At 46.8% G+C, this 24,678-nt stretch overlaps 1 protein-coding gene across 3 annotated transcripts in view; it reads right to left on the bottom strand.

The window, feature by feature from the left end:
- LOC138265713 (mitochondrial fission factor-like) overlaps positions 1 to 24,678 on the bottom strand; it is a 248,650-nt gene that overhangs the window by 153,123 nt on the left and 70,849 nt on the right. For all 3 annotated transcript variants that reach the window (XM_069213669.1, XM_069213679.1, XM_069213689.1), the window contains one exon: positions 14,481 to 14,605. In XM_069213669.1, the coding sequence (XP_069069770.1) occupies positions 14,481 to 14,605 (125 nt within the window). The remainder of the gene's footprint in view (positions 1 to 14,480; positions 14,606 to 24,678) is intronic.

The raw sequence follows: 24,678 nt of genomic DNA, 5'->3' as shown, positions 1-24,678 counted from the left end.
CAAGGGTAGGGATGGGGTGCAGTTGGTAATAACTTTTCTTTTTCCCCTGTACAATTCATGTAGGTCAGCGCCCACCAGAAGAAGGACATCTGGCGTGCCATCGCCAAGGACGTCAGGACCCTGGGGGTCTATCACAGATGGAGCACCCACTGCCGTAAGAGATGGGAGGACATTCGCCGCTGAAGCAAGAAGACGGCGGAGGCCTAGCTGGGGATGGCCTCCCAACGTGGGAGGGGTGCCCGTCACACCATGACCCCCCTGATGTTCAGGATCCTGGCATGGCGTACACGGAGTTGGATGGGCGCTTGAGGGCATTACAGCAGCCACAAGGGGGTGAGTACACTCTCATTCAGCTGATTCAGCATGCAGTGGAGGTGTCTGGGTGGGCGAGGTGGGCTGTGGGTTTCCCTAGGCCAGGGCGAGTGAGCTAGTTAGGTCCCCTTCTTCTGGCAGACTCTGTGGCACCCCACCCCACCTGTGTACAGTGCCAACTACACCTAGTCAGGCTCCTGTGACATCCATGTGTGCAGATGTCGGCCATAGCCTTGTAGGCCATGTCCCAGAGATTGAACAGTGGACCCCAAGTGCGCGGCGTAGTGCAGGGGGCTTCTGTGTCTGTCGTGTCTGCCAACTGTAGCGGTAATGCATGCACTCAACATGTCTTTCTTCTATCGTCCCCCCCCCCTTTTGTGGTCTCCCTGTTCTTGTGTGCATTAGCATCATCAGGTGGAGGAGCAGTGGCACCGGAGCAGGAGGGAGCTGCATCCCACATGGCCCTGGAGGGCGACACTATGGACTCAGAATTCACCAGTGGGACGGAGGGCAAGGGGAGCTCCACGGCGGGGACAGGAGCTGACACTAGTGATACGGACTCGTCCTCTGATGGGAGCTCCCTTGTGGTGGCGGCCACATCTGTGCCCCCCACATCTACAGGTACAGCTGCCACCCCCCCACCAGCACCACTCTCCCAGAAGCCCCTCAGCCTTTGCCCCGTGCCAGCTCACCCAGGAGGGTGGGCATCACCTTCGCCCCAGGCACCTCGGGCCCTGCCCCAGTCACCCCTGCTGCCCTCAGTGAGGAGGCCATTGACCTCCTCAGGGCCCTCACTGTTGGGCAGTCTACCATTTTGAATACCATCCAGGGTGTAGAGAGGCAGTTGCAACAAACAAATGCATTCCTGGAGGGCATTCATTTTGGTCAGGCAGCCCTTCAGCGAGCTTTTCAGACTCTGGCCGCAGCACTGATGGCAGCTATTGTCCCTGTCTCTAGCCTCCCCCCTCCAACTTCCTCCACCCAGACCCACACCCCTGTACCTCAGCCTACCCCAAGCACACCATCAGACCAGCATGCACACACCTCAACACAAAAAGGAAGCTCAGGCAAACATAAGCACCACACATCCCACAGGCACTCATGCAAGCATCACACACATGCAGACACACCAACATCCACTGCCTCCACTGTGTCCCCCTCCTCCTCATCTCCCTCCTCCCTCCCAGTCTCGTCTCCACTCACACCTGCATGCACTACATCTACAGCCACTACTTCCATCACCAGCACACACACCACTCACGTGCAGTCACCACCCCCACTACCATTCACACGTCCCCTGTGTCCTCTCCCAGTGTATCTGTGACGCCACCTCCCAAGATACACAAACACAGGCACACACCCACCCAACAGCCATCCACCTCACGACAGCCTCCAGCGCATGCACCTTCACCCAAAGTCACCAAACGTACACCTCCTACAACCACAACCTCTTCCTCCACTCCCAAACCCCCTCCAGCTACCCGTCCCAGTGTTCCCAAGAAACTTTTCCTGTCCACCCTTAACCTCTTTCCCTCACCTCCCCCACCACGTCAGTCTCCTAGGGCCAGACTCTCCAGGTCCCAACCTAGCACCTCAGCCACAACATCTCTGGGACCAGTGGTGCCAGTAGTCACCGGATTCTGGAGTGCACCAGGCAGCAGGTCAGCCAGTGTGGCAAGGAGCCACAGCACGGACAGTCCCCCACCTGTCAAGCATCAAAAGTTGGCCAGTGCCCGGCGGGAGAGGGGGAAGACTCCAGCCACCAAAGCCGCTCTCAGGGGTACAGGTGGGAGTGTGGAGTCAGCTGCGACACCTACCAAGCTGGGGAAGGGGCACAAGAAACCCAGAAACTCTGGGAAGAGCAGCACGGCGGAGAAGACCGCCATCATCCCCGCTGCCCAGGAGGCCACCGCCATCAGCCCCGCTGGCCAGGAAGCCACCGCCATCAGCCCCGCTGGGCCAGACAGGACCACCAGCACCAGCCCCACTGGCCAGGAGGCCACCGCCATCAGCCCCGCTGGGCCAGACAGGACTGCCAGCACCAGCCCCGCTGGGCCAGACAGGACTGCCAGCACCAGCCCCGCTGGGCCAGACAGGACCACCAGCCCAAGCCCCGCTGGGCCAGACAGGACCGCCAGCACCAGCCCCGCTGGGCCAGACAGGACCGCCAGCAGCTGAGTCGCTGCCAAGGACCCCGCCGCAACAAGCACCGCTCAATAGGACACCTCCGCCACAAGCACCGCTGAACAGGACACCGCAGCCACAAGCACCGCTGAACAGGACACTGCCGCCACAAGCACCGCTGAACAGGACACCTCCGCCACAAGCACCGCTGAACAGGACACCGCCGCCACAAGCACCGCTGGCCCATGAGCGCCAAGGGCACTGACGCTACTGAGTCCGCCACGAGCAGGATGAAGCACTCTGGGCACAAAGCCCCTTCCAGAACCAGTGGAGTATCACATCCACTCACACAGTCCTTGGCAGGATGAAGCACTCTGGGCACAAAGCCCCCTCCAGAACCAGTGGAGAGATACACCCACTCACACAGTCCTTGGCAGGATGAAGCACTCTGGGCACAAAGCCCCCTCCAGAACCAGTGGACAAAGGCATCCACTCACACAGTCCTTGGCAGGATGAAGCACTCTGGGCACAAAGCCCCCTCCAGAACCAGTGGAGAAAGGTATCCACTACCTCAGTCCTTGGCAGGATGAAGCACTCTGGGCACAAAGCCCCCTCCAGAACCAGTGGACAAAGGCATCCACTCACACAGTCCTTGGCAGGATGAAGCACTGTGGGCACAAAGCCCCTTCCAGAACCAGTGGAGAAAGGCATCCACTACCTCAGTCCTTGGCAGGATGAAGCACTCTGGGCACAAAGCCCCCTCCAGAACCAGTGGAGTATCACATCCACTCACACAGTCCTTGGCAGGATGAAGCACTCTGGGCACAAAGCCCCCTCCAGAACTAGTGGAGACTGTTATCCACTTGTGAGACTGTGGCTTTGCACTCCCCAGGATTGAAGCACTCTGGGCAAACCACCCACTGTAGAGACTTGAGAGACTGTGGCTTTGCACTCCCCAGGATTGAACAGTGGGCAACCCACCCACTGTAGAGACTTGAGAGACTGTGGCTTTGCACTCCCCAGGATTGAACAGTGGGCAAACCACCCACTGTAGAAACTTGAGAGACTGTGGCTTTGCACTCCCCAGGATTGGGCAACCCACCTACTGTAGAGACTTGAGAGACTGTGGCTTTGCACTCCCCAGGATTGGACAGTGGGCATGATGCCCCCTCGTGGAGTTGGCGTTGTGCACTCAATCGTCTGAGGTGCCCCCCTTTCCCTTCCCCCTGAGGTGCCTGTTTTATTGCTATCTGATACCCCTGCAGTGTTCTCTCCGTCATGTTCGGGTATTGAGTGTGGGCCTCGCCCATGCAGTGTTCCACGGACTTCAATGGAGCACTATCTGGACTACTATTCTTGGTGTATATATTTGTTTATAGTGTATATATATTTTTGCGTACTGGATTTCAATATATTACAATGGTTACACTCATTTCCTTTTGTCTTTGCATTCTTCCGGTGGGATTGGGGGGTGTAACTGTAATGTATCATGCTGTATTAGTGTGTGTGTTGTCGTGGGTGAGGGTGGGGGTGGGGGTGTTGCATGTTTCATATGTGTGTCCCTGTTTTTTCCCTCCCCCCTCCCCTGTGTCGTAGGTGCAGTACTCACCGTGGTCTTCGCCGCCGGCGTTCGTGCTCCTGGTAAAGGAGCAAGAAGATAAGGGCAGGGAAAATGTGAAGCTCTGGTTCCATGGCATCCTGGTTCCTCGTGGGGTGTGTAGAGGTGAGCGTTTTCCCTTCGAAGTCCTGTTTCCACCGTGTTTTTTGTTCGCGGTGAATCCCCCCCTGAAAAGGTGGCGGATTGGTAGGTTGTGATACTGTGGGCGGTACATTGTCCTCCGCCTGTCTGTTAGCGGTGACCGCCGCGCTGTTTGTTTGTACCGCCTTGGCGGTCGGAGTGTTAAAGTGGCTGTCTTTGTTGGCGGTTTCTGCCACGGTCGTGATTCCATTTTGTTTTCCGCCGGCCTGTTGGCGGTCTTACCGCCGCTTTAACACCGTCCGCCAGGGTTGTAATGACCACCATAGTAATATGTTTTATATGTCCTGACAGTGAAATATTGCTAAATTCATTTTTCACTGTTGCAAGGCCTGTCTCTCTCATAGGTTAACATGGGGGCTACCTTTAAATATGATTAGAGTGTATATTCCCTTTGGGAGCAGTTGAACATCTGGAGTTTGGGGTCTCTGAGCTCACAATTTAAAAATACATCTTTTAGTAAAATTGATTTTAGGATTGTGTGTATGAAAATGCCACTTTTAGAAAGTGAGCATTTTCTTGCTTACACCATTTCTGTGACTCTGTCTGTTTTTGGATTCCCTGTCTGGGTCAGTTTGACAGTTGGGCTGGTTGCACCTCACACTAGACAGTGACATAAAGGGAGCTGGGGTGTAGCCTACATATCCTGATGACCCATCTGTGCTAGGAAGGAGGGGAGGAGTGGTCACTCACACCTGAAAGGGCTGTGCCTACCCTCACACAATGAAGTCTCCAACCCCCTGGTGAGTGTCTGGGGACTGGCCTGGGCAAGGCATGATTTCACATTCAAAAGAGACTTTACTTTGAAGTAGGCCTACTTCAAAGGAGAAATTGGGTATAAGAAGGGCACCTAAAACCACAGAAATTAGAAACTCTTCTGGAAACAGGAGGAACCTCTGCCTGGAGAAGAGCTGAAGAGCCGAGGAAGAAGAGTTGCCCTGCCTGTGACTGTGCTTTGTGGAGCTATGCTGCAGTTGCTGCTTCTACCAGAGTAAGAGGGCAAAGACTGGACTTTGTGTGCCTTCCATCTTGAGAAGAACTCTCCAAGGGCTTGATTTAGAGCTTGCCTCCTGTTGTTTGAAGTCTCAGGGACAGCAAAGACTTCTCTCTGCCAACACCTGAAGTCTCTGGAGAGACTCCTACTCTGCCCTGTGGTGCCCCTCCAGTTCCTGGACCCTGAAAGGAGAAGCTGGCAGCCTAAAGAAAAGGAAATCCATGCACAGAGTGCTGTGCGGGGAAAAGATCGACGCAACTCCAGTCTGCAGCTGAAGAAACAATGCGCCGCCCGCTCCGCGGCTGAAATCAATGCTCGCCAGAAACGCAACCGAAGAATCGATACATGGAGTAGGAGAAACGATGCGTAGCATTGCTGACAGAGACTGGGAGATCACAACCCGCACCGAGTGGTTTTCGGATTATCTTGTGCCTGGATTTCCGACGCAAGTACCGCTGGGCGTGTAAAAACAACGCAAGGCCTGCCCGGACCCGAGAGTTCTGACCGGATCGATGCATCGCTCTCTTGCGGAGAGAAAGAACGACGCACCCCGACCCGACGGAAGGAAAAATGACGCAAGGTCCAACTCGTGAGTGGAATCAACGCATCACAAGCCCTTTTTGATGCACACTCGCCTGTGCCGGGTTATTTTTGACGCACCCAAGGTACTTTTTCAAGCTAACAGTGTTAGTGTGTGTTTAAAACTGCATAAAGACTCTTTTTGCATTTTTATTGATAACTTGACTTGTGTATTATGGATTTTTGTCATTTTGGTCTTGTTTTGTTTAGATAAATATTTCCTATTTTTCTAAACCTGTGTTGTGTCATTTTGTAGTGTTTTCATTAAGTTACTGTGTGTGTTGGTACACTCTGAAGTTAAGCCTACTGCTCTGCCAAGCTACCAAGGGGGTAAGCAGGGGTTAGCTGAGGGTGATTCTCTTTGACCCTGACTAGAGTGAGAGTCCTTTCTTGAACAGGGGGTAACCTGACTGTCAACCAAAGACCCCATTTCTAACAGCGGCTCTCGCAATTGTCAGCGACTATGACCTGGTGGAATGTATTAGGGATGACTTGCTCTGCTGACACCAGCTGACCCCTGACAGTGGTTATACTGGCTCCTGTGTCACGCAGAGCCTCCACCCTTTGCCCATCAGTGGTGACCCACTGCCTATACTTGGAAGTATTGGCAAGCATGTTGGCTTTCGGCACCATTTCCTTATCTCCCAGGGACACTGGTGATACCTCTATCTGTTCCCCCAAGTTAACTGGGACCATTTCCCCCCGAGCGCTACACTAGCCAACCCAGGTGTCTGCCTTCCAGTGGTGGGCTGTGTCCTCTTGGGACACTGGGAGTCACCCTTTGAGTGTCCAAACTTGAAGCACTCTAAGCATTTGGGGAAGAACTTTCCTTTCTTCTTGTCAAAGAATCCTGGCCTCTTCTCAGACTTAGGCTCAGACTGGGTACCACCGACCCCCTGGGAATTGTTTTGGAGGCCTTTTGAGAATTCCTTGTTTTTAAGTTTTTCTCTCCCTCTTACTTCTGTTGGGAATCCTGACCACCTTTGTGGGTGTCCCCCCCAGGCACCTTCTTGGACACTCTGGTGCTAACCCAGAGGTCTGCCTCCTCAGTAAGCTTTCTAGGATCAGTCAGCTTTCTGTCAACTAGGTGCTGGTGCAACTCTGTAAAGCAAACACTGAACATATGCTCTTTCAGGAACAAATTATATAAACCCAAATAGTCATCTACTTTACAGCCTGCATCCATCCATTCAGTGCCTTACTGGAGAAATCAAAATAGTCTACTCAGTTCTGTGTGGAGAGTTTGGTGCTGTCCCTGAACCTCTGACCGTACTTCTCAGGTGTCAGCCCAAATTTGGCAAGCAAAGCAGTTTTCATCAGTGTGTATCTGTTTTGATCCTTAGGATCGAATGCAAGGAGTGTGCCTCTTCCCACTACTGGTACATACCACCATAAGGCAGCCCCCCCATTGCTCCTCAGAGACCCCATGAGTCCTTGGTGCAATTTCAAAAGCAGCCAACCACTTGTCAATGTAATCCCCCACCACATAACTTGGCACTAAATTTTTGGGTATACGAACATTTCTTTCCCCAGCAGGTCCTGCATATATGCTGCCACCATCAATGCTAGACTCAGACCGTCTCACCTTAATATCCAGCTCCTTGAGATTCGGTTCATGAGCCAACAAAAGTTTCTTTTCAGCCAAGGCTCTCTCGGCTGCAGCCTCATCTCTCTCAGACTCAATTTACTTGGCTGCTCTCTCAGCTTCAGCCTGTTTGACTTCTCTCTCTGCTCTCCTCTCCTCTTGTTGAGCTTCAATTATTAACCTTGCCATTTGTAGTTGAAATTCCCTCTCTTCCTCTGCGGTCAGGCCATGGCTAGAGACACTGCTCCCTGGTTTAGCAGGGGGCACAATTTCAAGGGTAACATCCCCCACTACTGGCAAGAAATCCTCTGAGGGGCCATCCTCTGGACCCTCCTCCTCAACATTCTCATCTGAATGGGCTTCTGCCCAGGCCCTCAGTGCCTTTTGGTATTCCTCGTTTCTGGAGGCACCCTGGGTAGGTACTCCCATCCCTTCAGAACCCCTTCAGCTGTTAAACAGTGTATGTCTCCAGTTTGGTTAAGTAAAAATCTTCATCTCCTGCTTGAGACCCAGCCAGAGACATGTTGAATGAGGATTTAGTTAAAAATCAGGCAGAGAATAAAATTGCAGAAAAATATAAAAAATCAAGTTGACCTTCAACTGTGGGTAGGTAGTGTACACTTAGCTATTGTATGTCACTGCACAATACAAGTCCTATCCCACCGCGGATCACCAATGTTAGAAATGGGGTCTTTGGTTGGCAGTCAGATTACCCCCTGTCCAAGCAAGAACCCTCACTCTAGTCACGGTGAGTCACACACAATCCAAATTATCCTGTGCCCACCCTGTGCTAGCTTGGCACTGAGCAGTCAGGCTTAACTTAAAAGACAATGTGTAAAGTATTTCTGCAATAAATTATGCAATAACACAGTATAACACCACAAAAATACAATACACAGTTGGTTAGAAAAATATATAATATTTATCTGGTTAAATGCAGGTCAGAACGATCAAGGTTTGTTAAGTACACATTAAAATATCACTTCCGAGAATGTTAAAAAGAGTCTTTAGTCTTTAAAAAGCAACAAGTGTCTCTTGCAAGCACAAAGTACCTGGTTTACGTTCAAACTCTCTGCTAGGGACTGCAGAGGAGCAGATGCGTGGAAAACAGGGAGGTGTGCGTCAGTTTCTCCGGGCGCACACAGACAATTCATCGATAATTTTCCACGCAGGGAAAGCTTTGTGTCGATTTCCGGCGCGTGGACTTGGAACATCTTCGGGTTGCGGGGTTTCGGACGCCCCAGGGACGATGCAGAGAAATCCTGGGTGTGCAGGACGAAGTCACAGGAGTTGTGTCAATCCGGTGGGCGATGCGTGGAAATTTCTATTGCACGGCAGGTGCTGCAGCGATTCTTCTCGCAGGAAGTCGGGCTGCATTGTTCCGGCTCAGCTTTGCGAAGATCCAGTGGGCTGTGCGCTGAATTTCCAGTCGCAACGCTGATGCTGCGTTGATCTCCTCTCGGGGAGCCAGGCTGCATCATTCCGGTTCGGCCTGCAGTGATTTTATCACCACGATGCAGGCTGTGCGTCGATTCTGGAAGACTGCGCATCACATTTTCACCGCACAAAGGGTACTCAGACATCAAGGAACAGGAGGAAAGCTCTATCCAAGCCCTTGGAGAGTACTTCTCAGAAGAGCCAGTGGGCAGCCAGGCAGCAGGGCAACAGCAGGGCAGCAGTCCTTTGCAGAAAAGCAGTCAGGTGAGACCTTTGGGCATCAAGTCAGTTGCTCTTGGCAGGTTGCAGGGTCTGGTTCAGAGTTTCTTCACCAGTGGTATCTTGTCCAGAAGTGTCTGAGTTGGTAGGGTCAGGGGCCCTGTTTAAATACCAAAATGTGCCTTTGAAGCGGGGGAGACTTCAAAGAGTGGCTTAGAAGTGCACCAGGTCCCCTTTCAGTTTTATCCTGTCTGACAGGGTCCCAGTAGGGATTTGGCAGTCCATTGTGTGAGAGCAGGCCACTATCCTTTCAAATGTAAGTGTCAGGCCCTCCATCCTCCCAGCCCAGGAAGACCCATTCATTATGCAGATGTGTGTAGGTGTGACTGAGCATCCTGTGTTTGGGGTTGTCTGAGTGAAATGCACAAGGGAGCTGTCAAGTAACCTAGCCAGATGTGGATTGTAAGGCACAGAAGAATTTAAGTGCAGAGAAATGCTCACTTTCTAAATGTGGCATTTCTAAAATAGTAATATTAAATCCAACTTCACCAGTCAGCGGGATTTTGTATTACCATTCTGGCCATACTACATATGACCTTGTTACTCCTTTTAGATCAGAATCTACCACTCAAACAGTATATGAGGGTGGCCCTAATGTTAGCCTATGAAAGGAGCAGGCCTCACAGCAGTGTAAAAACGAATTTAGGGGTTTTACACTACCAGGACATATAAACTGCACAGGTACATGTCCTGCTTTTTATCTACATATCACCCTGCCCTATGGTTTACCTAAGGCCTACCTTAGGGGTGACATATATGTAGAAAAAGGGGAGTTTAAGGCTTGGCAAGTACTTTTAAATGCCAAGTCAAAGTGGCAGTGAAACTGCACATTCAGGCTTTGCAATGGCAGGCCTGAGTCATGGTTAAGAGGCTACTTATGTGGGTGGCACAATCAGTGCTGCAGGCCCACTAGTAGCATTTAATCTACAGGCCATAAGCACATGTAGAGCACTTTACTGGGGTCTTACAAGTAGATTAAATAAGCCAATTGGGTATGAGCCAATGTCACCATGTTTTAAGGGAGCGAGCATAAGCACTGGTTAGCAGTTGTAAAGTGTGCAGATTCCTAAACAGTGTCCAAAAAGTGGAGGGAGGCAGGCAGAAAGTTAGGGGTGACCACCCTAAGGCTGTCAGGGCAAACAAGGAGGTAAAAAAATAATAATGAACACTTTTCTCCAACTGCTTTGGAAGTTTGTTCTGGTCAGTCCTGCAGCCCCTGGCTGCTCATGGTAGGCTTCTAAGCACTAGAACTCTCTCCAACAGGAAATCTGCAGGGTTTAGTTATCTCTGGCCAGCTGGTCACCTTGGAATGAGGTGTCCTGCTACTATTTAGTGTACATGAGCAGACAAAAAGGAGGCCAATCGTTTTACTCTTGAAGAGCTATTCCAGTCTCTGGGTATGAGCAGAAGCCAGAACTCTTTGTGCCTCCTTCTTCCATTAGGAGTCTTCTTTTTTCAAGCATAGCATTTGACTTCAAGTATAGTCTTCCCAGGACTTTTCTGAGGAAGTCGTGGTGAGGTGCAAGTTTAATGTTGTGTACTAGCCAGTGGTTGGAGAACTGTTCCTATCAAATATTATAGGATGTTATGCCCACCTCCATTTGGAACACTTCCTCTTCACTTTGCTGTAGAAAGTGCATGAAGCTCTAAATTCAAGATGGCTAGCTAAATCCTTCTTCCCTTTGGGAAAGCTCCAGGCATGACCCTAGTCACACCCATACAGGGATGAGCTCTTGTCCTCCCTTTCAAAGACATAACTAGTTATTCCTCCTTCCTGGGTTGGAGCCAAAGGGTCTAGATGAGCTTTGGGAATAAATGGTAGAATACCCTCTCAGCCCATTTTGGGATCAGCAAGTCAAAAGGACAAGTATTAGGGCTGCCTGTGTTCTGTCAGCTTTCCTGTACCTCTCCCCAGTGACTAATTCATGCTAGGTGGCCAGTTTGTGACAACACCCCTACTTTACTGGGCTCAAAGCCCAGGACATTTTAATTCTGGCAGGCAGTAATTTGCTCCAGCCAGTAACATATATGATCTCTGGAGGTGTGATACGTGGCAGACCTGTTTTATGTCTTGTTAACAACTGTAAATAGTGAATGGTTTACCGTGGAAGCAAATATTTTCTTCTCCCTGGTCATTAGGTAAATCTAAGTAGAACAGATGTATAGGTTTCTTCTGTGAATATCATTTGGGTTTTTAATGGAAGGGGGGCTTCTCCTCCCAATATCCCACCCTAGACAAAACATATGCCACAACTTCATGCACACTTTTAAAGTGTGTAGCACATTATTTTGGGGGGAAGCAGCCATGCAGTCTCTCTTCTCCTTTGCTTGTGAACATTTTGCCAGTCACAATTAAATGCATGATAAAGTAGTATGCTGAAATATTTTCAGAGGTTTTTATGTACTCATTCTACTCTGTTCATGATCCGCTAAAAGTGCTTGCTTCCTGAATATCACAATAAAGGATACTTAAATAATTTAGCCATTTATCAGCTGAACAAAATCAGGGAATGGTGACAAACTATTTATCTTTCAAATTTGGTGCCAGTTCATTCAGCTGTTTTCTCTGTTTTATTTAAAAGGTTTTCTATGGATGTTTTAATGGGAAATACTACCTTTGGGATCCACTCTTACCTGTTAACCCTTAGTCTATTCCATGAAGTGCCCTTCTTTGTGGCACAGTGACCAGAAACCTGAAATCATTATCTGTGTACTGCAAATGTAGCAACCATTACACATGCCATGTATGTACCTGTAAAAATTGAACATGGTAATATTATTTATCAATGGTTCTATATCACTACTCTATCCAGAATGGGAGTTAAAACATAGCCAGCAGAGAGAATGTCCCTTTACGAATAGATACATTGTACACTTCTTTGGGATATCAGCCCAAGCTTTATTAAGTTGCAATTATTCATTGTTTCATTAGAAGGTATCCACAGAGGATATAAGGGGTGTTGGTTGGGGAAGCAAGGAGATTTCAAGGTATTTGTTCAAAGATATAGGTTCGAGCTAACATGGTAAGTGTTGAGCATGGTATTAGATTGCTTAAGAGAAACATCAGCATATTCAAATTGTAGATGGTAGTAATGTAAAGTATGACAGTTTGCAAGTTCCTCAATTATGCTGTGAAAATTTGCATTAAATGATATAAAAGGTTACTGAAGATACAAAACATTGAATAAGAATGCAAGCTTTGGCTAATCATGTAAATAAAAAGCCCACTAGTGCAGAGCTACAATTTCATTTTCCTATGTTTGATTATAATTTATGAAAACTTAATTTGTTCTTCTGCCTAAAGTAAGCCAACATTTGTATCCAAAGACATTACCAAATACATATGTAGCAATTGGGATTGGTTCCCTTTTCTTTCATGTGTTTTGAACACTTTTAACCAGATTTTGTCCAGTTACTTGGGGCAGCCTCACACAGGTTTACTGTTTAAATGTTTATCTCAACTATACAACCAAACATTGATGTAACAATAGGAAGCTATTATTATGGATCAAAATGTCCATGGTTTGCATACACCTACACTAAGGGCCTGATTTAGATCTTGGGGTAACGGTCCCGCCATCGATTGTTTGATTGAAACCCCATCTGTCACCTTGGCAGTCCTCCCACTTTAGATGTTGGCGGTCCCATCGTTGAAATTGTCCCTGAGACCTGTCGCCTGGCTGAGGCGGGACTCCAGTGACCTTTACCGCCATGCAGATTTGGATGTGCCTTACTGTCAAGCCATCTGTGGAAGTCAGACCTCCACATCTGTGTTGGTGGATTTGGGGGAAATGGGGACAAAACAAAACAAATTTAAGAATCTACTTCTGTTTTTGAATGGACATGACTGGGCAACACCTTCCGTGGATGCTGCCACTGGATCACAGGGCAAACATCACCCCCCCCTGTCACCGGACTTGAAGGTAGGACTCAAACCCTCATTGCCTGTGTACATTGTGTGGGCAGTGCATATGAGCTTGGGACCATGGCAGTAATGTAAGTCACAGTAATTATTTTAAATTACCATGCCATGCACATGTCTGGAACATGACTGGGCCAGACAGGATGGGGACACACTGATACATCACACACATTGCACACATACACAACTGTCATTTTGGTGTCAGTATTCATTGCCAAATGACTGCTGGCACCACAATGACAATACAATCATACGTGTTAACTATGTCCATGTATGCACATTGCAAGGGGACCTGTATCTGCCATGATGTGCTTCTAGCTGTATATTTGAGTCTGTATGTATATGTGTGTGTGCAACGTGATTTATTGGAGTGGGAGATGTGGTTGTGTCAGTGTCTGCCACATGCAGATGGGTTTGATGTTGCTGTGTATGTTGTGCTGTGTTGTTGCATGCAACATTCATGTGAGTGTTGTGTGGCAGTCATTGTCGTGATGTGTGTAGCTGTGCCATTGTGTAAGTGTGTAGTTGTGTTGGTTGTTGCAGTTGTGTCATGCATGGGTGCAATGTTAATAGTGTGTGTTAGTTGTGTCAAAGTTGTACGTCAGTGTGTGCTTTCAGCATGTACATGTTGTGCTGTGATGGAATGGTAATGGAAACTAATGTATATGTAGTGTGTTGTGTCATATGTGAGGCAGGTGTACACATATGGGTAGATATAGTGTGTGTGTTTGACTTGCCTCTATTGCGATGTCCACTGGGTCTTCATCCATTATCAATCCGCCGGCAGTACACCACCTGCGGGACTGTAACATGTAAATATGGTCGGTGGGAACCCGCCCGCTTGATGGCTAGGAAGAGTACTCCGTTGCAGTGGTCTGTGGCTCAGCCACAGTACATCTAAATACGGCGGGCGGAATACTGTTGACGGTGTTTTTTGTGGCCTCCGCCGTGGCGGATTGGTGGTTAAGACCACCAAGATCTAAATCATGCGCTAAGTTTGTGTATATAGAAAATATGAGGGTGCAAAAAATATAGACTGATAGAGACCGAGTTATCAAACTAAATTAATATTAGTGACATTTCTTAGAAAAATCGATTATCATTCCGTAACATTTATGCTCCAAATCATTTAGAAGGTATTACAAAACAGAATTGCAGAAATATTTCATCAGAATTTGTAGTCAATAATTTGGACACTAGGTGACATCTCTTCTCTCTTACTTTAAAAATCTAGGTTTTGGTTTAGAATAGATGAGAAAGGTTCTTAGATTCTTAGTTGGTGAAACAATTTTTAGTTAAGTTAAGACTCTTCTAGGAAGTCTAGTTAAATTACCCCTCTAGTCAGTTTTTACCTTCGTAGAGGTACAAGTGGCATTCAACGTTGTGAGATCAAGCTAAACCAGGTCTCTAATGTATATTCAACACTAAACTGAAATGTGTTAAGCAAAATATTAATAATATATAAATTAAATAAAAGGGTCCATGTCTTTACCATGCTTCTCTTTGTTGACAATCCAGATTGGGTTGCATAGCCTTGTGATGCAAGTGTGATGGAGGGTTTCTGTTTCACTTGTTCCCAGTGAAAAGGCATCAAACTGACCTCCATCATCTCAACACCTATAAGAATAGAACTAGATATGTCAGTACAGTCTGTATATTTCTGGTACAGCTCAGTGTGCTTATGTCCAATGAATACTCACACCAGGAAGCTACACCACCTTTACACATGTGGGTTGCCCTTTGTGCATCAAAGCACACAAGCTACTTTAAACATAAAACTTTTATTTATTTAGATACCCAAAAAACTAAAAAAAAATTACATTTCCATTTCCACACATATTTAATAGAACATTACTATAATTACTTATGATTTTCATTTGCATTCAGCAGATAGTTATCCTCTTATGTTCACCTTCGTTGGGATCACTTCAGGTGTCGGTATTATAATGTTCGTAATGAATAACTTTCACATATTTCTCTTTGGGATCTGGGTCTATATACTCCAGCAACATGCTCCACACACATTTTAGCATGCATTTTTAGCACCAGTGAGGTTAGTAGGTCTGGAGAGAGAGTGACGCAGCATGCCTGATGGGACGCAGCATGACTGATGGAGCCTGACAGGGCAGACGAGCAGCAAATTGAGCACTGTGGGATGAGCCTTAGACCCCCGGGCCGAGTGTTGTGGCCGCAGCTGGAGTTCAGGTGGGGCCCTCATCATCCTGATAAGGCTTGTCTAAGCCAATACCCTTGAAACCGTCCGCCTGTGAGTCCACCCGCCCACAGCTGAACGAGACTCTGGGCCATCACGCTGGGAAACAGGTAACAGGTGCCGGCAGTGGTAGGGCCTGATGGTGCCCCTATTAGGGGCATGTGGCTTGGGAGGGTCCTACAGCCCGTGAGAGACCGATGAGGCTACCGGGACTGCATGCCAGAAAGAAGTAGTACAGCCTTAATAAAAACCAGGTGCACCCTTGAGCCTCTCCCTTAAGCCTCTCCTTTCCACCTGCCTGCCTACAAGTGCCTGCCACAAGTGAGTCTGTCCTCTCTCCCACACATCAGGACACAGACCTGAAGGGCACCCAGCAAGCCTCCAGGAAGCATCATCAAGGGCACAAGGCAACATGCAGGACTCAGCTGAATTGTAACATAAATCCCATTAACGCCAAAACGAAAGGACTGGGAAATATAAGGAGGCAGGAAAGTTGCTGTGAGGAGCTGCTGTGCGGAGAAAGCATAGAAAGCGACAAAGGCAACCCTTGATTCATTGAGCTCCCCGAATGCTCCCGACCACCTTTGATCACCACTAAACTCAAGTACTCCAGTGGCCCCTGGGATTTCAGCATTTAGTATCTGCGCGAAGGGCGTGGCCACTGCGCTATGGTGGGAGCCCAGAGGGGTGGGCAGAGATGGCCAGACTAGGCTTCTGGTGCGGTTTGCTTCTCTCTGTGAGCTCCCCTGCCCAGCTTTCTGGCATATTGACAATCAACTATAATAAGGGCTATAAATACCATAACATCTGTGAATATAACCCACTGTCTTCCTCAGCTCCGATCAGCAACGTGCATGCCAGGCGGAGTGAACTCTTGTGTGCTGTGAAATTAGGACTCACAGCTCTTTCCTTCTGATGGCCTACAATAGGGCGCAACACTTAATGGCTGCCCAGTACAAGCTGAGATGATGTGTGAAAGGGGGCAAGGCAAGGCGTTCCTCTATAACTCCGCATTCGCTGCAGGTACCAGAGACAAATGAGCCCATCCACGAGGATGGTATGGTTCTTAGGCCTTCGCAAAGCAGATGTCAGGAGGAGAATGGAAGAGTCAAGCGAATCCAAGAGTACTTAACGCCTCTAGTGAAAAAAGTCATTCAGAGAGCGAACCATGAAGGGGCTGCCTTGAGAATTGAACCTGGCTGGAGATCTCTCAGCGGCAGTGCTATCACTCTGGGCGCAACATGGGAAGAATTACCTACATGAAATCCACCTCAAGAGTCAATGCCGGAACTATTGGTGCAAGCTGTGCCTTGGTCTGAACAAAAACAATTCAGTCAAACAGAGCAGGTCATTCATCCCCAGAAGTGTGAAATCCCCTTGTCTCCAATCATTGTGATAAAGAGCAAAGACATGACCACCATGACACCAATCAGCCACCAAAGCATTGATGGATCGCAGAATAAAAAAGCTCTAGAGACACCAGTGACAGTGAATGAACTGAACAAACCTGTTGGGAGGTCTCTATTTCTCAGGAGGAAGTAGAGGAGGTCTTCAATAAAGAGGAGGGTCAGTGCTTGGAGGAAGGGGATGCCCACCCCGTGCCTTTAGCCAAAATTGTCAAACAGTCTTGTTCTAGTGCGTCAAATACATCTGGAACAACCCATAGCAGAGGGCCTACTGTCACAACAGACATGCTGCTTTTGACAGGATGGGAACTTCTAAATGTAACCCTAATGGCCATAAAATGCAACAATTTTAAATACAGACAACTTTGACATACAAATCCAAATTTTGCAAATCTTGGCAACCGCCACTATGTAAATAGATAACAAACTGGACAGATCAGATATGCCAATGTCAATGTTACTTCATTCTAGACAAACTCAGGGAGCTGCCAGAAATCATGTCTTCAATTGTGGCTGAATTAAAACAGGATTTGGAACAGCTGAAATATGGTAGGATACCACCACATGGATAGCAAGGATTTAAGACAATCGACAACCAGCAAAGAGATGACCCTGCTAAAGTAGCACAAAACAAGGAAAAATCTGAACGGGCACAAGGAGAACCAACGGAAACTCCAACTAGGGATTATAATGTAGATGAAGGACCTTATATAGCCGTCTTGTCAAGGAAGAATAAAAAACGCCAGAACAAAATGGAAAACAAACAGAGCCAAGAAAGCAGATATTTCCAAATCTACAAGACCAGAAGCAAAAGCACACCACAAGGGAACCCTAAGCAAAAGAATAATCCAAAGGAGGGTAAGGCAGGGAATGCATTACCTTCCTAACTGGTAGTCCTCAAGAATTCACCCATGTTGGAGCTGCCATCCACTACTTGAAGAGAAAACGAACCCCAAAGGCACCAAGAGAAGGCAAGTAGGGAAACCACTCACAGTGAGAATATAGGGGCTCCAGATCAGGCACTCCAAATAAATGGAACCAGAGGGTTGCACCAAAAGCGGCACATAAAAGAGGCCCGCCAGCAGCCAGAAAACCATGAGGCCATCACCCAGACATCTTATTCTTGGAGGGCACCAGACGGAACAAGCGAGCCCTTACTGACACAGAAGCAGTTTCAGGCAAAAATGCCTGTGTGGCCTTGCGAGACTCTCCAGCAACTTGAAACCCATGAGGACATCACCTAGATATCTCTGGGGGGCCCTGGATGGAACAAGAGGAGATCTGAGAGCACTTATTAATGCTAAAACTCATTCCCAGGCAGCAAGGCCTATGTGGCCCTGCAAAATTCTACAAGGTAATCCGCATGGTATGTACACTACAATCAGCAACCCAGTGCTCACTGTGGCGGGTCAGAAAAATGCCATTGATGCTGTGATTACATCACTACTGCATGCTACAATTTAGCTTACTGAATGCATCAACCGTTTGTCGATCTTAAAGGATATGGATGCTCAGAGTATCATTTTTCAACTGATGTACAGATCACATGGTCCCTGGGACATCCTCAATAACAGCAACCTTCTGAGAAATTGCAACACAATCCTGGGCTTAGCACATGTAAAGAGTAAAGACCTAGAACATGTAGCTTTCATAGCCCTCACAAAATGGTGAACTAAATAAAAGCATCGAGGTACGTTTTCATAAACCGAACATGGTGCATTCACTACTGTCTAAAACTGAAGCACTCAAACGCTGGGGCATAGACTTAAAGAAATCCAACAGAGCAAAATATACATCATTTCTCCTCCCACAAAGAACAAACTAAATGGGAGGCAAGGCCATCACAACAGATATCAGAGCAGACAATAGGAGGTCAGTCCTGTACTGCACTAAGGACACAACATCAGCCTTTCCCATGATGCCAAGGGAGCTCTCAATTGCTATCGCCCTGGGTCAGCCAGGGACAGGACACTGCAAGGAAGTTGGTCTACAAAATGTTGCTGGCTGTCAAGTGTGAATCTGCTCACCTTCAGTCCTGACAGGAGTGGGATCCCCAGGGACAGAGATACAATTAGTGAGGCCAAGAAAATCCGGATTAATCGCACCATGCCCGAAGGCAAACTTATCAATACAAACCTAATTTCTTGGAACATTGAGGGTCCAGTAAACTTGCTCAAGACCCCAATTTGGAATCTCTTCTGCGAAATTTCGACATCATATGTCTACAGGGAAGTTGGAAAGAAGTCAACAATCCTCTACATGAGAACCGTGAATTCTCAAGCCCAGCAGAAAAAAGCTAAATCAAAAGGTCACCCAAAAGGTGAGGAGTCTTGACCCGAAGCCGGTCCACATGCTAGCAGTTATTATTGAAATTGGGCACTGGTCCCAATATCTAAAGCTATTATAATAGTAAACATGTATATCAGTCCCAATGCAGCCTAAAAACATGGGGTTTTAAGTATAACTGAAAGCGAATTACTAACTCCAAGAGCTTAGTATGGGGACACTCCCTGGCTTATCACAGGAGACTTCAACTTAAACATGCCCAATCATGGCAAGCGAAGCACCAGAGAAGGTGCCCAGGGGCAGAGTCTGGGTATTGCACTCCAAGTATCACACTCCATGTCAATCGATATGTGTGGCCACCCTTTCGCACAAGTCAGCAAGGCCCTAGGGCTAAGGGCTCTTAACAGCACATTTCCGAAGGACTCTCTAACGGACCAACTCATAAATGAAAGAAATCAGCATATACCTTAGATTATACCTTTGCCCCTATGGTACTCTTCAAGTATATACCAGATTTCCACATAGAGGTAAGATGGGAAAATGATCACCATCCCCAGCTTACAATAATATTCAACAACAACCAGCATGTCGATCACATGAAAAAGCTGGGTGAAAATGATCGAGGAGGTCATTTGCTATGAATAAGTTTGTCACATACATCCATGGAAAACTATAAAACATGGAAAGCTAGTCTATCAAAATCTCAAAGGACACAAGTGGATGCAATCGCTAACTGGGAGGCCATGTTGACATCATTAAGGAAACAGCTGGCCCCCAACAGCAGCAGTCAGTCGAGCTGGTACCTGGAAACAAAAAGATGGTTCAGGCAGGCCCTCAAGAAACAAAGGCAACAACTTAATGAAGCACCCAGACTCCCAAAGCTCCATCACTTGGAAATTGCTATCTTAGCTGTTTCCTTGAATTAAGAAAGAAATATAAGAAGGCATTATGGGAAGCTCAGCAAGTCCACATGGACCAGGAGTGGATCAAAATTGTGGAGGCTTGTAAGGGAAAGAATAGCAAGTTGCTTTGTTCCGTTATTTATCAGATACAGCGAGGGACTGTGGGAGTCCTGAGCAGCACAGTGTCAGAGTCACAGTGGATAGTCCATATCTCCAACCTATACCAGAATCAGAAGGCGGTTGAATTACCATCAAAAACATGCAGTAAAGTGGCCCCCCTAAATTTTGAGGAGCAAAATATAGAACAGAGACTACGGACCTGCAGAAGCAGCTCCTCTTCCACGCCTACATGGCCCTCCATGACCTATGACCGCCTACATTAACCATCGTATCACCACTTACTTCCCCACCAGATCTCTCCGTTCCACTAACCAAGCACTAGCCACCGTACCCCGCATACGGAAGGCCTCGGCTGGTGGAAGATGCTTCACCTACCTCACAGAAAAGAGCTGTAACACCCTGCCCCTGCACCGCAGGCAGTCACTATCGCTGACTATTCAGGAAGGACCTTAAAACCTGGCTCCTCAACTGAAGCTCAGAGGACTAACCACCCTAGCACCTTGAGACCCTTACGTGTAAATAGTTGCACTTCATAAACCCTGATTTGATTTGATTTGAGTGAGGCCCCCGGTGCAAATGGCCTTCCTGAAGGAGTATTTAAAAACGACCACGTATTTTGCAGCAGCCAATTATGCAAAATGTTTAACGCGTGCATGATGGAAAACAAGACACCAGACTCACGGAAAGGGGCAATTTTACAACCCATCTATAAGAAGGGCCCCTATTGGAACCCAGAAAGCTACCGTATCATTGCACTGCTCGATAATGATGCAAAAATATTTGTGGGCCTCCTGCTAGAGGACCTGGAAGCTTGGGCTACAAATGTAAACTTAATACCCCTCAATCAAACCGGCTTCCATTCTTCATCGAGCACCTCCGACAACCTTACTGCTATGGCTATGTTAGCTGATAAATACACAAGGAAGAAACTAGCTTTGTACGCTTTGTAGACTTATACTAAGCTTTCTATTCAGTAGAATGGCATCAACTGTGGAGAAAGCTTGAGGACTATGCTATTCTGGCAAATTTGCTAAAATGAATAAAGCTCTTATACTCTGAAAAGTGGGCCAGGGTCACAGTTAGTGGCAATAGGACAGTAACTGCCAAAATTTGTATAAACAGAGGCAATAAACAAGGCTGTGTGCTGCCCATGACTTTATTTAATCTATATCCAGCAGACCTGTGCGACCAATTGGATGCCTCCAACTAGCTCCCATCCTCCTAAATTCGTCCAACAATTAATAACAGCACTATTTTAGCAGACAATATTGTTTTATTTAATCTTTCTGGCACTGGTCTGCAAAACTTGCTAAACGCCTTACAACAATACTGCAAGCTAAATGAGGTATCTGTGAACTTGGATAAAAACAAGGTAGTCATTTTTGGAAAACAAGTAATCAAGAAAAAGCAATGGCTTTGTGGGGAATCGGCCAGTGGGCAGAGGTGGCAGTTATAAATATCATGGCGTCTGACTACAGGAGCGCTGGTCTCACCATCTGCACTTAAACACCCCGAAAGCAAGGATGTTGTCACCAATTGCATCCTTGCAAGTTCTGTTAACCAAACTGCTAAGTCCAACTTGGAGCCCATTACTCACCATGATCAAGACAAAGTTTCTCCCCATGCTGTTGTATGGTTTGGAAATTTTCCCTGGCAAGTTTGCCAACTTCTTGAATGCTGCTCAGAGCAAAGCCTTTCGCCTCCTCTTTTTACTGCCACACAGTACTCGACAGCACAAATCAGACTCTAATTTGGACTCAAGGAGCAAGAACTGGTACAAGAGGCGGCCTTTCTCAAATATGCCTCACTGCTAAGACAGGCAGTGCCAAACACACTGAAGGGCCTGATTTGGAAAGAAATTGGTCTTAACACGTCCCAGTATTCAAACATGTGGTTGGAGAGAATTACAATGACAGCTATGCATCTGCAGGTTGAGAATCTCTGGCAAAAAAAAAAAAAAACTTACCACACAAACCATTTAAGCAACTACTGAATAAACCAGTGATACGTCCCGGGTGGACGTGGAGAATTATCTTAGTTATAGTTCATTTTTGGGGGGACACGCACTAGTATAAGGTTGCATCATTGTGGGTGTTTTTGATTGAAAACACTTTCAGATAAAGTTGTGAATGATAAACATATTGGCTGGTAGTGGTTTTGCAGCCAGCAAGCAGGACCACAGTGGATCCCTACAGAAATAAATTAAATAGGTGAGAGAATGGAACCATGGAGAGCCACCTGTCTTTTGCAGTAAGAAGGCTCTCATGTTCTTCAGCTGTAAAAATGATTGTTTCCCTGAAAGGAATGAGGGTCTTTACTTTATTTGGCATTCAGGCACATAGACCTTTGATACAAGACATTAAGCACTCGATAGGGCCTTCAAAGAACACAGGCCGGGAAGGAGGGAAAGTGTTATGTGAAACACATGCCCAGGAACCATGGATGTTTAAAACATTAAAAAGGAGGCACATGCGACTATGGTAAATAGGGGGCTGCTTCACCTAAACATGCAAGAGTTATGCTATGCTTCAGATCGTTATGTCAATGGCGAGGCATAATTCTAGACTTTTCTAACTATGCCTGTTTCTTTGTCTTTTCATTTTGTTTGGTGGATTTGGCCCTAGCCCCAACGTGATGTTAAGTATCTTCTGTGAGAGAGCTGTGGAAAGAAAGGTAGTGTTATATCCATGCTCCTAAAGTTTTTCTGAGGCTCTGTTCTGTGGCCATGGTTGGTTTTAATCTGCATATGTCTGGGAGGTTTTTTACCCTCCTCATGACTCCTTAGAGGTTGCGGCCATTGCAGTGATTTGTGTCATGCTGCTGGTCAGAAATGCCTTGAGGAAGCCTGTGACTTTCTAAGTAATTTCTGAGAAGAGATCCCCACACAGAGTAATAGAGTACCTTAATGGTCTTTAAGATTGAACTAGTCCTAACCTTTTTTCCAGAAAGGTATTTCTGCCCCTAGAACACCATTCACTTTCTATGACAATTGCGACAATGTTTTTGATTGATTTCCCATTGCAAAATCATTCTGACTGGCCAGTTTTGTTCTAAATGTGGCTTTTTCATGCGGGCCCAACTGGTTGAGGTCCAGACTCCCTTAGAGACTGGCAAGATGGTGTTGATTTTGTTAATCTATCGTACTCCTCAGTGCATGGAATGTTTTTAACATGATCCATGTTCTTCTGCCATGCCCTGTGGTTGAGTCTCGTGTACTCAGTTTTAAGTACTGTTTTCTGAGCTTCCTGGTTTCTGGAACATCTGGGGAGGTAGGTACAATTTTCATGCTTCTCGGATCACCCCATTTTTTTAGGGACTTTAGTGTTGGATTGATTAATTCTTCCCATGGTAGGTCGATCAGATGAGATGACCATGCTTTACAATGTTTAGCCACATAACCCATTACCATTTTACAACACTGGAGTTCTACCAGAGTGTACAAGCAGTCAGTTTTCAAGGGCTGCTGTTGGTGATGACACACATTCTCAAGAACTGATTTCTAGTTTCCTCTGTAAGATTGCCAGGTCTGAGTTTCTTTACATAGTTGACCGTACCTCAGCATCGTAGGTGGTGATCAAATCCATTTTTTGAGTTTTGGTTAATACAAAGAGCAGACTCTGAAGGATAGGATTACTTTGGCTGTTGTTTATTTCTTCCCAGCGAACATATCTAAGTGTGACTTCCAGGAAGTTGAGGTTGCAATAATTCTGGTCATGTAAGGAAAGGTCTGCACTCTTTCAATTCTGCTTGTCTGTCTTACAAATGCTCTTGATGCCCTCTGGACAATGATTTCCACTACCCACCTATGACACTTTAAAACAAAAAAGCAATCATCCTATCTGCAGTTGCTCTGGATGCTAAAGGTTGATGATCTGCAACGTTGTTTAGAAATCTACTTCTGAGCAGTGTGGTTTTGGGTAGATTAGTCCACTCCACTAAAGGCTCTCTGCCAATGCCACTTCAAATTAGTATTATTCATCTTCAAATTTAAAGGGGGCTCCCAGGGCATGCATGTGATCCAGGTTCTTGGAAAAAGGCTTCTCTTTGTCGGAAAGTCAGCTGGTTGTGGTTGCTTTCAACCAGTCCTTAATTTGTAAAAGAATAAGTGCTGTGCCGAAACCTCGGCTCATAAGCCCACAGCTGACACTGGTATGTATAGTTCTGGAATCCACCTCATGCATCTTTAATTGACTGCCAGACACTGTTTACCCTTTATCTCATTCTTGTAGGTTCCTGGTTTCGCTCTTTGTGATCGTTTCTCCACCTTTCTCTTTCTCCTCCTTTTCCCTTTGTGTGTTTTTCCACTCTTGATCTCTGAAAATGTCTGATGAGGTAAAATAAGTGCTAATCTCCAAAAAAAGAGTGCTGGTGCACCTAACTGTCAACCAGTGGCTCAAACTAAGCACTGCTTTTGACTCTCTAGTTAACTGGTGCAGCAGAGAATTGGTTGTTGATGAGTGGGGACACTCAACCATTGTAAAAAATGAAATGGCCTGTTCTTCGCACGCTATGGTAAGCAAGGCAAAGGTCATGCCATTTCTCGAGCAAAGTTTTTCAAGGATGTTTTCTTAGGGAGATTTTTTGGAGGAAAATGTTGAGCTCCAAGGGCTTTTTCGGGTTACCATCTGGACTTTGTAGTCCCCTCCCTATTAGCCTAGCTTGCCATTAAATTACCCTGCTATAACTTGACATGCTGATGGCAGTTTATTCTCTAAATTACTTTTGAGTAATACAGGCAAATCTTCAAATCCCTTTAGTTTGGGA

This window comes from Pleurodeles waltl, chromosome 2_1 (genome assembly GCF_031143425.1).
Source record: "Pleurodeles waltl isolate 20211129_DDA chromosome 2_1, aPleWal1.hap1.20221129, whole genome shotgun sequence".
In the NCBI taxonomy this organism is placed as follows: domain Eukaryota; kingdom Metazoa; phylum Chordata; class Amphibia; order Caudata; family Salamandridae; genus Pleurodeles; species Pleurodeles waltl.
This window is presented reverse-complemented; position numbering and strand designations above follow the sequence as displayed.